Genomic DNA, 12,499 nt, shown 5'->3' with positions numbered 1-12,499 from the left:
TGGAGATGTTGAGCGTTCATTGGAGGTGGTAATTTATGAGCTCTCTTGATCCATTTGTTATTGTAACGTATCTCCAGGGTGGGTGAACTCAGACATGGTTGGTTCGCAGTCACCCGTATAGCTGCCTGCCCCCTCAGCCATGGCTGTATAAACTATCAGCTCTCTGCTGAACCTGGTGCCCTCTCCCCAACACCAGCCACCTGCAACTCCTCAAACCACTGTCTCTTCCTTTTGTTATTTCAATCTTAATTTCAATGTCAAACCAATGTCTCCAGTCTATTTCAAGTGGAGTTTTTTTGGTCTGCTGTCAGGACTTCACCTTGGCTTGGATTGGTGGGTAGTTCTCCCAGTGTCCACTGGAGGTAGCTGTTATCTTTTGAGACATACTTGTCATGGATTGCGAACAGAGAGCTCTTAGCATCAGCAGGTTCCTTCCTTGCGTGTCTGAGAGTAAGCATCCAGGCTTGTTCCTCCAGATCAGTTGTCTTTTCTCATTAAGTTAACTGGTCGGGCTAATTGGTGCTTCTGGAGCCACAGCGAGTGGCCAGGGTTCCTGGAAGGCTTTTAGTGTGGCCCAACCAGTGCAGTTCATTAAAGGTGTTGGAAAAGCCTCTCACTCTGCCTGCTCCCCTCTCATGTCCCTGTACAGGGAGATCCCCAGTGATATTAGTAATGGACGTGGAAGCAGCATGCACTCTTACCTTCTGTAACGCAATACTCACTTCTAAGGCTTCTGCTCCTTGGTTCCCACTGGATGGCCCAGTAGCTGAGATGCAGTAATAACGGCCAGTGTTACCTAATGAAGAAGGCTGAGACATTAAGTTTTAGAGCTGGGCTTTACCTTGCCAAAACTGTTTCTAGCTTTATGGGTAATTCAGTCATAAGTAATTGTGACCATGTGTAGGCACAAATAAAAATCCTGTGAATTTATAGTTTGTTATAAAAAACCCTTGCCTGCTCTTCCACACTGAAAATATGTCCTTTTATGGTTTACTTTTTTACTTTCCTGTGACTTAATATTTTTGACTATATCGTAGGGCTGTCACAATACCAGTATTGTGATGTTTTTTATGGCAAAAATGAAAACAAGAAGCAGACCAAACTCTGTGGTCCTTTAAAAACCTGCTTTATGTAAAATAATGTGTTCTATAGCTAGGAAATGTGACTCTGGATGACAACATAATGATGTTTGTGTCCAACATTAGGGCTGTTTTCCTAAAGAAATGAAATCCGCTTTGTGTTTTGCTTATTTGCCACGATACAAATGAGTATCGTGATACTGATATTGTCCCGGGCCCTACTATATAATTAATGCACTTTTACAGGGGAACTTGTTCTCTGTACTCTGTGCTCTGTACTGTTAGGGATGCCATTTGATAAGGCCTGCTGAAACCTATGGGTTTCTATCCCTACTCAATCTCTGCCTGTTATCATGGACCGTGAAGGATTATGACATTGTGTAGATGAGTCTGGCTTCAGGGTCAATCCAGACACTCCACAGAGATGTTAGAATGACTCTTCTTTAGAGCACTTCTTCTGTCCCCTCCCAGAGTCAATCTATCTTCAAGTGGTTTGGCTCTGGGAAGGGACTAAGTGATACTTTCCTTTGGCCTCGCTGGGAAAAAGACAGTGGATGACTTACAGTGTGTACAGCATATCATATTATAATAAATCTTAATTGCATTTTTTTGAATTAACTGTTGGCCTGCATCTTATCAACTGTATAAATGGTGCCACATGAATCAAATGGATATGATGATCAAATAAAGGATATATAATGCCAATATTATTCTCGCTCTCCGATGTAATCACTGTGATTAAGTTATGATGTTTACCGGTATGTCTCTCCTGCAGATTATCAAGCTGCTGGATGGGAAACGTTCCCAAGCAGTGGGCATCCTCATCTCAAGTCTGCACCTGGAAATGAAGGACATTCAGCAAGGTGAGAGCAAACATTTAATGATCTGTTTTAAAACCAAGCTGTTTGGCAGCTTTTTTTACAGGAGGATATTGTACTATTTCTGAACACCATTCATTTCCTGTCTGTTAAACAAGGCTGTTCTTTTTTCGATTAAACTGTAATAAACATCAGTTGCAATTCTATTTTCACTAGATTAGAAAAGACACTTGATAAATGGCAGATGCAAGTGGTTATTTTTAGTGAAGACATGTTGAAGCCTGGCGCAAATTGTTTCCTGCCTCTTGACAGGTCCTAATGTGTGACTAGTTCCACTTTTATAGATGAATTTGTGTTTCATGTGGAACATGGAAGATTTCCAACTTTTCCAAACTAGTGCATAATGTTGTGAGTGAACAGCATTGGAATGACATTAGCCATTTTTGCTGAGAATTCTGTTTCCCCAGTTTCAAGCCTTCCTACACTGGTCAAAATCACATCAATATTTTCCCTTTTGAGCTAAAGAGGAGTGGAGTATTTGGTTGTGTATGTGTTTTTGACTATATGTGTTTATGTATGTAAATGGTGAGAAGAAAATCTGATACAGCGGTTTGGCGTGCATAAATTGGAGCCGTTGGCGACAGCCAGGGTAGAGGGCTGCATTTTCGCGGGATGACGGCAGGACCTGCGGTCCGACAGAGATCATTGTGCAATCAGCATTTTTCATGCTGCGGTTGGGAGCGGGCGGTCAGACAGACAATTTTGGGATTATTTGGAAACGGTCATCTTTCTGCTTTATATGCATTAGCCTACCTATTGTATTAAAGTCACACCTTTGTCGCGTTATTCACACACTCTTAGAATTCACTGCTTCGAGTTAAATAGACTACCTCTTCTAGTTGGGCGTGTGAGATCAAGTGCGCCTAGTATACGTGTGGTCTCAATGAAATAGAGTAGGCTGCATAAGCATGGGCGGAGATTCAATGGCAGTTATCTTTCCAATGCATTTCAATTAAATATGATTAGACTATAGTTTACTACAGTGTCTGTAAATAAAGATTGATAATGGAAAGAAGTGGAGGGCGTTCAACCAACGTGAGTCGAGTTGAAAAAAAGAAAAGATAATTGAAAAGGAAAAGCCGCAACCCACACATAGGCTACCATGGTGAGCGAGCATTGTGCATTTTCATTTTCAATAAATATTGATTACCCATTTATTTATCTCTGCCTGCAAATCGTTGAAGTAACAACAGTTTATCAATCCAACAGGGGCAGGCAAAAGACAGGTCAAGGGCAGGCAGTGGTCAGTAACCCTGGAAACAGGAGACAAAGGGCTTTGAGACATAGGTTTAACTCTGGACACATGAAAGGTAGGATGTATACGAAGGGTCCGGAGCAACAGAAGACGAACAGCAGAGGGGCTAATGATTTTGGAGATGGGAAACGGGCCGATAAACCGGGGGGAGAGTTTGCGGGATTCCACTCAGAGGGGCAGATCCCGGGTGGACAGCCATAGCTTCTGCCCGGGACGATACCGGGGAGCTGGGGTCCGGTGGCGATCTGCTTGTCGTCGATACCTGGAGGTGGTCTTGAGGAAGGCCGACCGGGCTCTCCTCCAGGTACGGCGATATCGGCGGACAAACGTCTGGGCAGAAGGAAAGCCGACCTCTTCTTCCTGCTCAGGGAAAAGCGGGGGCTGATACCCCAGGGAACATTCAAACGGAGATAGGCCCGTGGCAGAGCAGGGAAGGGTGTTGCGGGTGTATTCGACCCACACCAGCTGCTGGCTCCAGGTGGTGGGGTTGGCAGAGAGCAGGCAGCGCAGAGTAGTCTCTAGGTCCTGGTTGGCTCGCTCCGACTGGCCGTTGGACTGGGAGTGGAACCCGGAGGACAGGCTGGCTGACGACCCAATGAGGGTGCAGAATGCCTTCCAGAACCGGGACGAGAACTGAGGGCCCCGGTCAGAGACCATGACGACTGGTAGCCCATGGATCTGGAAGACGTGCTGCACCATGAGCTGGGCTGTCTCTTTGGCAGAGGGTAGTTTGGGGAGAGAAATGAAGTGTGCGGCTTTGGAAAACCGATCCACCACCATCAAGATGGCAGTGTTGCCATCAGATGGGGGAAGACCCGTGACAAAGTCCAGGGAGATGTGAGACCAGGGACAGTGAGGGAGAGGCAGAGGTTGGAGGAGACCAGCCGGAGCTTGTCGAGGAGTCTTGTTTTGTGCACATACTGTGCAAGCGGCAACAAATGCGGAGACGTCAGGGACCATGGTAGGCCACCAAAAGCGTTGTCGAACAAAAGCCAGGGTCCGACGGGAGCCCGGGTGGCAGGCCAGTCTGGAGGAGTGTGCCCACTCCAGGACTGCGGTGCGGACCTCGTCAGGCACAAACATTATCTGGATGAACGGAACCTTAGGATGAACGGAACCGTGAACAGATGAACGGAACCGTGAACGGAACCTTGGGAGAGGTGAGTGCTGACAGGGGGGAAGCCAGGGTGCTGTAACCCCAGATAAAGCTGTTATAAAAGTTGGCGAACCCCAGGAAACGTTGCAGCTGCACCCTGGACATAGGCTGAGGCAAATCCACCACCGCTCTCACCTTCCCGGGATTCATCTGGACACTCCCAGCGGAGATGATGTACCCCAGAAAGGGGATGGTGGAGCGATGGAACTCGCACTTTTCTGCCTTAATAAACAGCTGATTCTCCAGGAGGCATTGAAGAACCTGTCAGAGGTGGAGCACATGTTCTTGGGGGGAGCGGGAGAAGAAGAGGATGTCATCAATGTAGACGAAGACGAACCGATTCAAAATGTCGCGGAAAACATCATTTACCAGAGCTTGGAACACAGCAGGGACGTTGGTGACGCCTAATGGCATGACCAAATACTCGTAGTGGCCTCTGGCCATGTTGAAGGCGATCTTTCACTCATCCCCCTCCCGTATCCTTACCAGGTGGTAGGCGTTCCGTAGATCCAGCTTGGATAACACGGTGGTCCCCTGGAGCGGCTCGAAGGCAGAGGAGATGAGTGGGAGCTGGTAGCGGTTTTTCACTGTTATGTCATTGAGTCCCCAGTAGTCGATGCACGGGCGCAGGGTAGGGCTGAGGGATATGGCCAAAATCTCAAATCCCGATATTGGTAATTTCATATCCCAATAATGATACATATCACGATATATCACATTTTCTGTCAATTCAATGAATAAGTAGTTTATATAAAATGACCACATGTAAAGGCCTATTTCTTATTACATTTTGAATTATACTCAACAAATAAAAGGTACTTACTCATATTTGATTATTTCTCCTTTTATTTAGAACCTTTGTGCAAATGTTCTATTAAGCATGTAACAAAATATAAAATATTACTGTATAAAATCTAAAAAGATAAATAGAAAACACTTTAAATATAGTTATATAGGCCTAAAATATATATTTTTTTGGGGGGTGGGCTTGCCTGTTTTGCATGTTATTTTGGCATTAATACGTGTCACATGTCAATTTGCATTTGGTATCTTGGTGTCGAGTGTTAGCACCAACTCACGAAACCCCCGTTTCTCGACCATGTAAATTGGGGCCATGTCTTTGCAGATGTAATTTGTAACGGTAGCTGTTATCTCCTTCCATCTTCGTGATTCTTTGCCATATAGTGTGCCGCGGGCAAAAGCCTCTTGCAACGTCTGAGTCGGGGGTTTGTTTTGAGCACTCGACTGTACTTTTTTGGGTCTCATCCGTAGACTCTCTCTGTACTGTTTCACATGATTCTTGCGTAGGTGGTAAAAGAGACTAGTGGTGTTTGAGCCTGCGGTATATTTTACAGAGGACGGTTTTCTGGTCCATGTCACATTTTTCATACCCAAATCACGTCCATGTGACCGAAGTAGCCCCTCTTTTAGGTACGAGCCCCGTGTCTCCGTGCTCTGTGTCACGTTCACTCTCCTCCATGTTTGTTTGTGTTGCACACGTGCCGTGTGGAAGGAAATTTGCGTCGTCCAAAGCCTCGTCCAATTGACAAAAAATATTGCGGTACAGAGTGTGATTTGCATTTACATTTACATTTATGTCATTTAGCAGACGCTCATATCCAGTGGAACAACCACTTTACAATAGTACATCTATATCTTTTTTGGGGTGGAGGGGGGGGGGGTTAGAAGGATTACTTAATCCTATCCCAGGTATTCCTTAAAGAGGTGGGGTAGCTGGGGTCCGGTGGCAACACAACGAAATAAACAGTAGAGCATAATATGAAATGACAGATGTTTTTCTATTGTCACACGATATATATCGTCATATCACCCAGCCCTAGTGCAGGGTCTTGTCCTTCTTCTCCACAAAGAAGAACCCTGCGATGGCGGGAGAGGACGAAGGATGTATAAATCCTGAAGCTTGGGAGTCCCCAACGTAGGTCTCCATAGCCCCGGTCTCCAGTCCCGACAGCGAGTACAGTCATCCCCAGGGCGGAGTGGTGCTAGGGAGAAGGTCAATCCCGCAGTCATATAGTCGGTGCGGCGGAAGCGAAGTGGCCCGGGCCTTGTTGAACACCTCCCGAAGGTCCTGGTACTCCGCAGGAATGGAGGTGAGGTCCGAGGCACCTTCCGAGCCCCCAGGAAGACGTCCCGGAGCAGGTTGCGCTGACTTCAGACACTGGGCGTGGCAGAATGTACTTCAGTCCATGAGGGCACTAGTAGACCAGTTGATGAGGGGATTGTGTTGCTGGAGCCAGGAAAATCCCAAAACCACAGGAATCTGAGGAGACTTGATGAGCAGAAATTGAATAGTCTCCCTGTGATTCCCTGACACCTGTAGGTTGATGGGAGTGGAATTATGAGTGACCCGGCCTATAGAGCGCCCGTCCAGCGCTCTAACATCCATTGGAATGGAGAGGGGCTGAGTGGGGATGTTCAGCCGAGGGTAGCGTCCAAAAAGCTCCAGAGTCAATGAGGACCCGGAGAGATTTAGACTGGTTTCCCCACAACAGAATGGCATGAAAGGGGTGTGAGCAAGGGAAGCAGAAAAGTTCTCCATATGGCCCACCATAGTACTCGCTCCTATCAGTGAGCCTGGTCTTTTAAAGGACAAGAGGAAACAAAATGACCAAGAGTCCCGTAATACAGACAACTCTTCGCGTTGATCCTGTATTGCCGTTCCGCTGGCGACAGCCCAGCTCTGACTAGTTGCATAGGCTTGGGAAGCGGTGACTCTTGGCGTCTTCGGCGACTCTCGGGGGAGGTCGGGAAGCCTCGGGTTCTCTCGGCAATGGAACCCTCGGGGACTTCTGGGATGACTCGGAGGCAAGGTGGAATCCCTGGACGTGTGAGCGAAATCGAATTTCCTCTCCCTCCGTTGTTCCCGTAATCGGATGGTCAAATCGATGAGGGAATCGAGATCCGTAAGTAACTCCCGAGCAGTAAGCTCGTCCTTGACCTCCTCCTAGACGCCGTGCAGGAACATATCGAACATATCGAAAGTGCTTGGAACCATATCCTGGCTCCAAGCACTTTCTGCTGCCAACGTGTGGAAATCCACGGCATAGTCTGCCACACTGCAGGAGTCCTACAGAAGCTGGATTAGCATCTGGGCAGCTTCTCTCCCGGAGAACGGGGCATCAAAAACCTTCTTCACCTCTCCCACGAACCCCTCCAGGCTAACGCATCTGGCCAGCTGTTGTTCCCAACCGTAGCCCAGGCAAGAGCCCTCCCGGACATCAGTGTGATGAGGTAGGCTATCTTGGAGCTATCCGAGGGGACGGCTGAAGCTCGAGGATGAGGGCAAACTCAGCTAGAAACGCCCGACAGGTGCTCGGCTCTCCATCGAAGCGTTCCGGGGGAGGTAAGCTGGGCTCCCGAGAACGTGGAGTGACCGATGAGATGGCACAGCTAACAGCTGAGTTACTGAGGGGCTGTGGGGTTACCACCATGGTAGGTTGCCTCCCAAACAACCTGCGAAATTGCTCCAGAAAAATGTCCAATGCCCGGTCATGGCGTTCAGCCAACATTTGGACCCCCTCCGTAAGGCCTTGAAGCAGTTCCTCGTGCCTCCCGATGGTGGCTCCTTGAGAGGAGATGGTGTTGCGCAGCTGGCCCGGGTCTGCTGTGTCAGTCATGGCCAGTTCGTACTATCACGTTTCAGGTAAGACCCAGATGCAGACCACGTCGAAGTAACAACAGTTTATTAATCCAACAGGGGCATGCAAAAGACAGGTCAAGAGCAGGCAGGGGTCAGTAATCCAGATAGGTGGGGCAAAGGTACAGGATGGCAGGCAGGGTCAGGGCAAGCAGAATGGTCAACACCGGGAAAACAGGAACAATCGAGAGAAAGAAGCAGAGGGAAAAACACTGGTAGGCTTGACGAAACAAAACAAACTGGCAAAAGACAAACAGAGAACACAGGTATAAATACACAGGGTGTAATGGGGAAGATGGGCGACACCTGGTGGTGGGGTGGAGACAATCACAAAGACAGGTGAGACAGATCAGGGTGTGACCCGCTCTCATCATTCTTGCTGATTCAAGTTCAGTAGCCATACATGCGAGATCAGGTGCGCAAATGGTCTCAATTAAATAGACTAGGCTATAGCCTATGAATGGGCAGAGAAGCACGGGGCAGTTATCTTTCCAAGGAAATGTACTTTCTAAATATGATTATGCTACATTTTACTACTTTGCCTAGAAATACATATTGATCACCCATATTTGTCTCCGTCTGAAAATAGTCCCACTCCTAAAAGGCAGGCTATAAAACGTATAAAACGTTGCTCAAGATAAAGTGCAAATCTCTCCAACTCCACTCTCTTCAAACAATGTATAATCTATTGGCTGATATAGCCCAGTAATATCGATAGCCTAATATAATGGGCCACGTGAGAATCTCTGGGTATTTTAACCTATTTTTTAGGTTATTTTAGCACATTTTGATATTGCCTGCAGGGCTCAAAATTGCTGGGACCATGGCTGGCAAGTGATCTGCGTCACATACCCCTAAAATAACATTGCAGGACTACGGTTAGGATCGGGACCAGTTCTTGCGGTAGCGGGTGGGAGTCCCAAGGAAATTCAGCGGTGCTGGCGGGGTATGAAAAGCGGTGGGAGGGGAATGAATAAATCCGTCCTGCGCATAGCTCTAAGCCTGGGTGCGTTGGGTTGATACTGCGACTGGGAGTGGAGGATTTGGCAGTCTTAGCGGCCCGGCGGATCTGTTTATTGTTGCCAGTGACGGTTTTCACCACCTAATGGGAGCGACACCCTGCTAATGATCTGAGTGTGTATAAATCCACCTTTGCAGTCAGCAGACACCACACCGCCACTATAAAACGGCAGCCCAATGCAAGCCAAACAACACACTGGGCCAAGCTACTGTTTTTGGTTTTCATTTTTTTTTTGTTCTCTCTCTTTTTGTCGGTGTCGAGGTAAAGAACCCCCAATAAAAGAGCCTGCTCTCTCTCAGCATGAGCCTGCTTCCTACAGCCTTAATGGGAGGTGTAGGTGAAATGGACAATTTGAATCTGACAATTCAGCAGAGTGGCCTAATAAGCACTTCTAAGGGCCATGGTCCCTGGCCTCACCTGCTTGCCTGCTCTTTGTTGGCAAATTAAAAGGACATGGGACATGTAATGTAATTACATCCACTAGGGAGGGGGGAGACAAGGGAGGGGGGCTCTGGTTACCCAGTGCAGGGAGAGGGGAGAGAGGGGGCCGACGGAGGGCCTGAGCCTGGCTGGGGGACCTCCTGGGCCACCGCAGTTCAAGGCAGAGGGGAGGTTCCCCCACACCTCACCACACACACCACACACCCTGAGCGATGAGTGAGAAGTAGAGGGAAAGGGAGTGAGGCTGCGACGGGGTTCCTTTGATCTCCCGGTGTGGAGAGATATCCAGGCCCTGGCCCCCTTGGCTCAGAGCACTGTGCTACACTGCGGCCCTCCTTTGGTGTGTGATTGACGGTTGCATGGCGGGCGTGCTGAGGCCTTGAGTAATCCACTCTAATAAGAGGTAGGAAATGGCCACCACCTCCAGCCTGCTCTCCAGCCTGCTGCTCTCCACTCTGATCCAGCCTCCAGGGCTGCTCTACTGCCCCAGCTGGTCGTAGGGGCTTGTGGAAGCTGTGGATGTCAGTGGAAGAATGCTTGGATTCTGGGACGTAGATCTTTTTCTTCTGATTTGGAGGCCTTGTGTGGAGATTGAAGGTGACATGTCATAATGAATCCAGGGTGTCGCTATATACAGTACAGGCTTCTGGCTTGACTTCACTGGTGGCTCTTTGCTAGTCATGCGACTCTGAGATGTGACGCAGCTACAGTGGTGTGGAGAGGGGCTTGTTTCCACTCACACTGGGTCTGTTCTAGGCTGATCTGAGAGCAGGTGTCGCTCTGCAGTCTGCAACTGACAGCACACAGATCCATATCAGCTATGAGACAAGGAGCCATTCCTCCCAGTCTACTCCTATGCTCTCTCCTTTCCTCCCTGACCTGCACCCAGCCATAAAGCCGTGACTCCTCTCTCTGAGACACTGAGCAGAGCTCTCCCTCTCTTACTTTTTCTCTCACACTCTCTTTCTCTTTTGCTGATATGAGACTTGCTTTCTCTTTTTCTCTCCTCTCTCTCTCTCTCTCTCTCTCTCTCTCCCCTCCTCTCTCAATGCAGCCCCCCTTTAGAGATCATTACTGGAGACTGTGGTGGTTCTGGCTACAGGTCCTGGGGTTAAACAGTTACAGGCTCTCTCCTGTGACCCGTGGCATATAGGCTTAGTCCTCTGCATGTCGGCCTGAAAGGAGAGCCCCCGTGTGAGGTGGGCTCTGGGCTCTGCTTTGCTCTGCTCTGACACCACAGCTGCCCTGTCCTGCCTGACCACACTCCCAGATACCCCACCACTCCCTAATACTCTCATTCATTCACTTTAAAGTGATAGTTCACTCCAAAATCAAAGTTTGTTAGACATGTCAGACCTCAAAAGTTGTCTAATGTTAAATGACTTAACAAAATAATAGACATGAGTATTATGTATTTAAAGTAGATAGTTAACCCTCCTGTTGTGTTCTGGTCGAATTGGACCGATTTACATGTTTTCTCTCTGAAAAATTTAGATAATTTAATCTGATTGTCATTAGGTTCCATGACTTTGTCTACACAGGGCATCTGAACACACAAAATACATTTTGATGATTTTCATAAAACTTTAGGTGTTTTATTTATCTTTTGTACACCTGTGGTGTTCCCGGTCAAAAATGGCCGGTCATTAGAAATGAATGGGTGAGACTACAATTAGTGTATAAAATTGAGTTCAGGCACATGCCCATTCATCAGATGGACACACTTCCTCTCCCAGACCCCCACATGCATGTGTGTTTGAGCACACACACACACGCACCTCACTCCCCTTCTTGGCTTCCATGGCAACTCGCACAGGAACCTTTCCCCAATAGAATCTTTCCGACACAGGAACCATGCCTGTTGGCATTCTCACAAACAATCGCAACATTCTTTCAATAATATATAGAACTTTTCTTGCAGCTCTGGTATATAAAGCTTTTTTGAGGCATTGCTCACAATTCAATCTGTGGCAGCACAATGAGGCTCTTGATCATATCTTTGATCATGACACTGATGAGGAGGAGAGAGTCCTTGTTAAACTTTGACACAAAGTATTCTGTGATAAATAGCACAATATATTTCATCTGAGTATTTATTGTAGTCAAAATAATCCATACATTATGCTTTTTTTACTCAAAAACCAGTTGTATGTCAATGAGGCCTACATGCCATAAATAGCAAATAGAAGTTCAAAACGTGTAATGTTCACAAGAACGTAAGTTGATAAAAAGATCTAACACAACATTAGGTGATAATACATGTATTATTATGGATTCATAATCAGCTATAATGGGGCGGTCATCTTGGACCGGGAACACAGAATGAATTAGCATGAAACGAACACAACAGGGGGGTTAAGATGATCCGTGATGTGTGTGTTAGCATCTGAAATATGCTAGTGTTTAGTTGCTATCCAATCCTATTGTACATAGCATGTCTATGCATTTAACCTCTCTGACAAGCTGGGCTCCAAACCCAGGAAGCAATTGAGACAGCATGCTTGCCCAACATATTTCATCTTTATAAGAGAATGCCTCTAATAAGTGAATGTACTGTTCCAGCTGTTTTGACTGTGGATAACTCTGTGGTGGACTTGGAGACCATCGAGGCTTTATATGAAAATGTGAGTATTCAGAAGTGTGTTGTAAAGTCATCCAACAGCATGAGAGAAATGTGAGATGCCAAACTCCTTTTTAAAGGTCCAAGGCAGCTGTTTTTATCACAATATCAAATCATTTATGGTAACAATTAAGTTCCTTACTGTGATTGTTTTTAATTAAAATTATCAAAAAGAAACAAAAATAGCTTCTTAAATTAAGAGCAATTTCTTAAGCAAGAATTCTGCGATGACTGTCTGTGAGTGGTCTGAGTGGGGAGGGGAAATCCGAAAATTAGATCTTATTGGCAGAGAGGTTTGAACTCTCTTTCTAATTGGTCTATTAACTAATTTACCACCAAAACAGGCAACAATTTCCTGTCGTCTTTTCAAACAGCTCTTACAATAAAAGGG

General features: G+C 46.9%; 1 protein-coding gene across 3 annotated transcripts in view; it reads left to right on the top strand.

Annotated features, from left to right (window-relative positions):
• The window catches only part of LOC106610840 (formin), a 104,516-nt gene that overhangs the window by 41,272 nt on the left and 50,745 nt on the right, over positions 1-12,499 (top strand). For all 3 annotated transcript variants that reach the window (XM_014210460.2, XM_014210459.2, XM_014210458.2), the window contains 2 exons: positions 1,855-1,942; positions 12,051-12,112. In XM_014210460.2, the coding sequence (XP_014065935.2) occupies positions 1,855-1,942; positions 12,051-12,112 (150 nt within the window). The remainder of the gene's footprint in view (positions 1-1,854; positions 1,943-12,050; positions 12,113-12,499) is intronic.

Source organism: Salmo salar, chromosome ssa09 (genome assembly GCF_905237065.1).
Source record: "Salmo salar chromosome ssa09, Ssal_v3.1, whole genome shotgun sequence".
Taxonomy (NCBI): Eukaryota; Metazoa; Chordata; class Actinopteri; order Salmoniformes; family Salmonidae; genus Salmo; species Salmo salar.
This window is presented reverse-complemented; position numbering and strand designations above follow the sequence as displayed.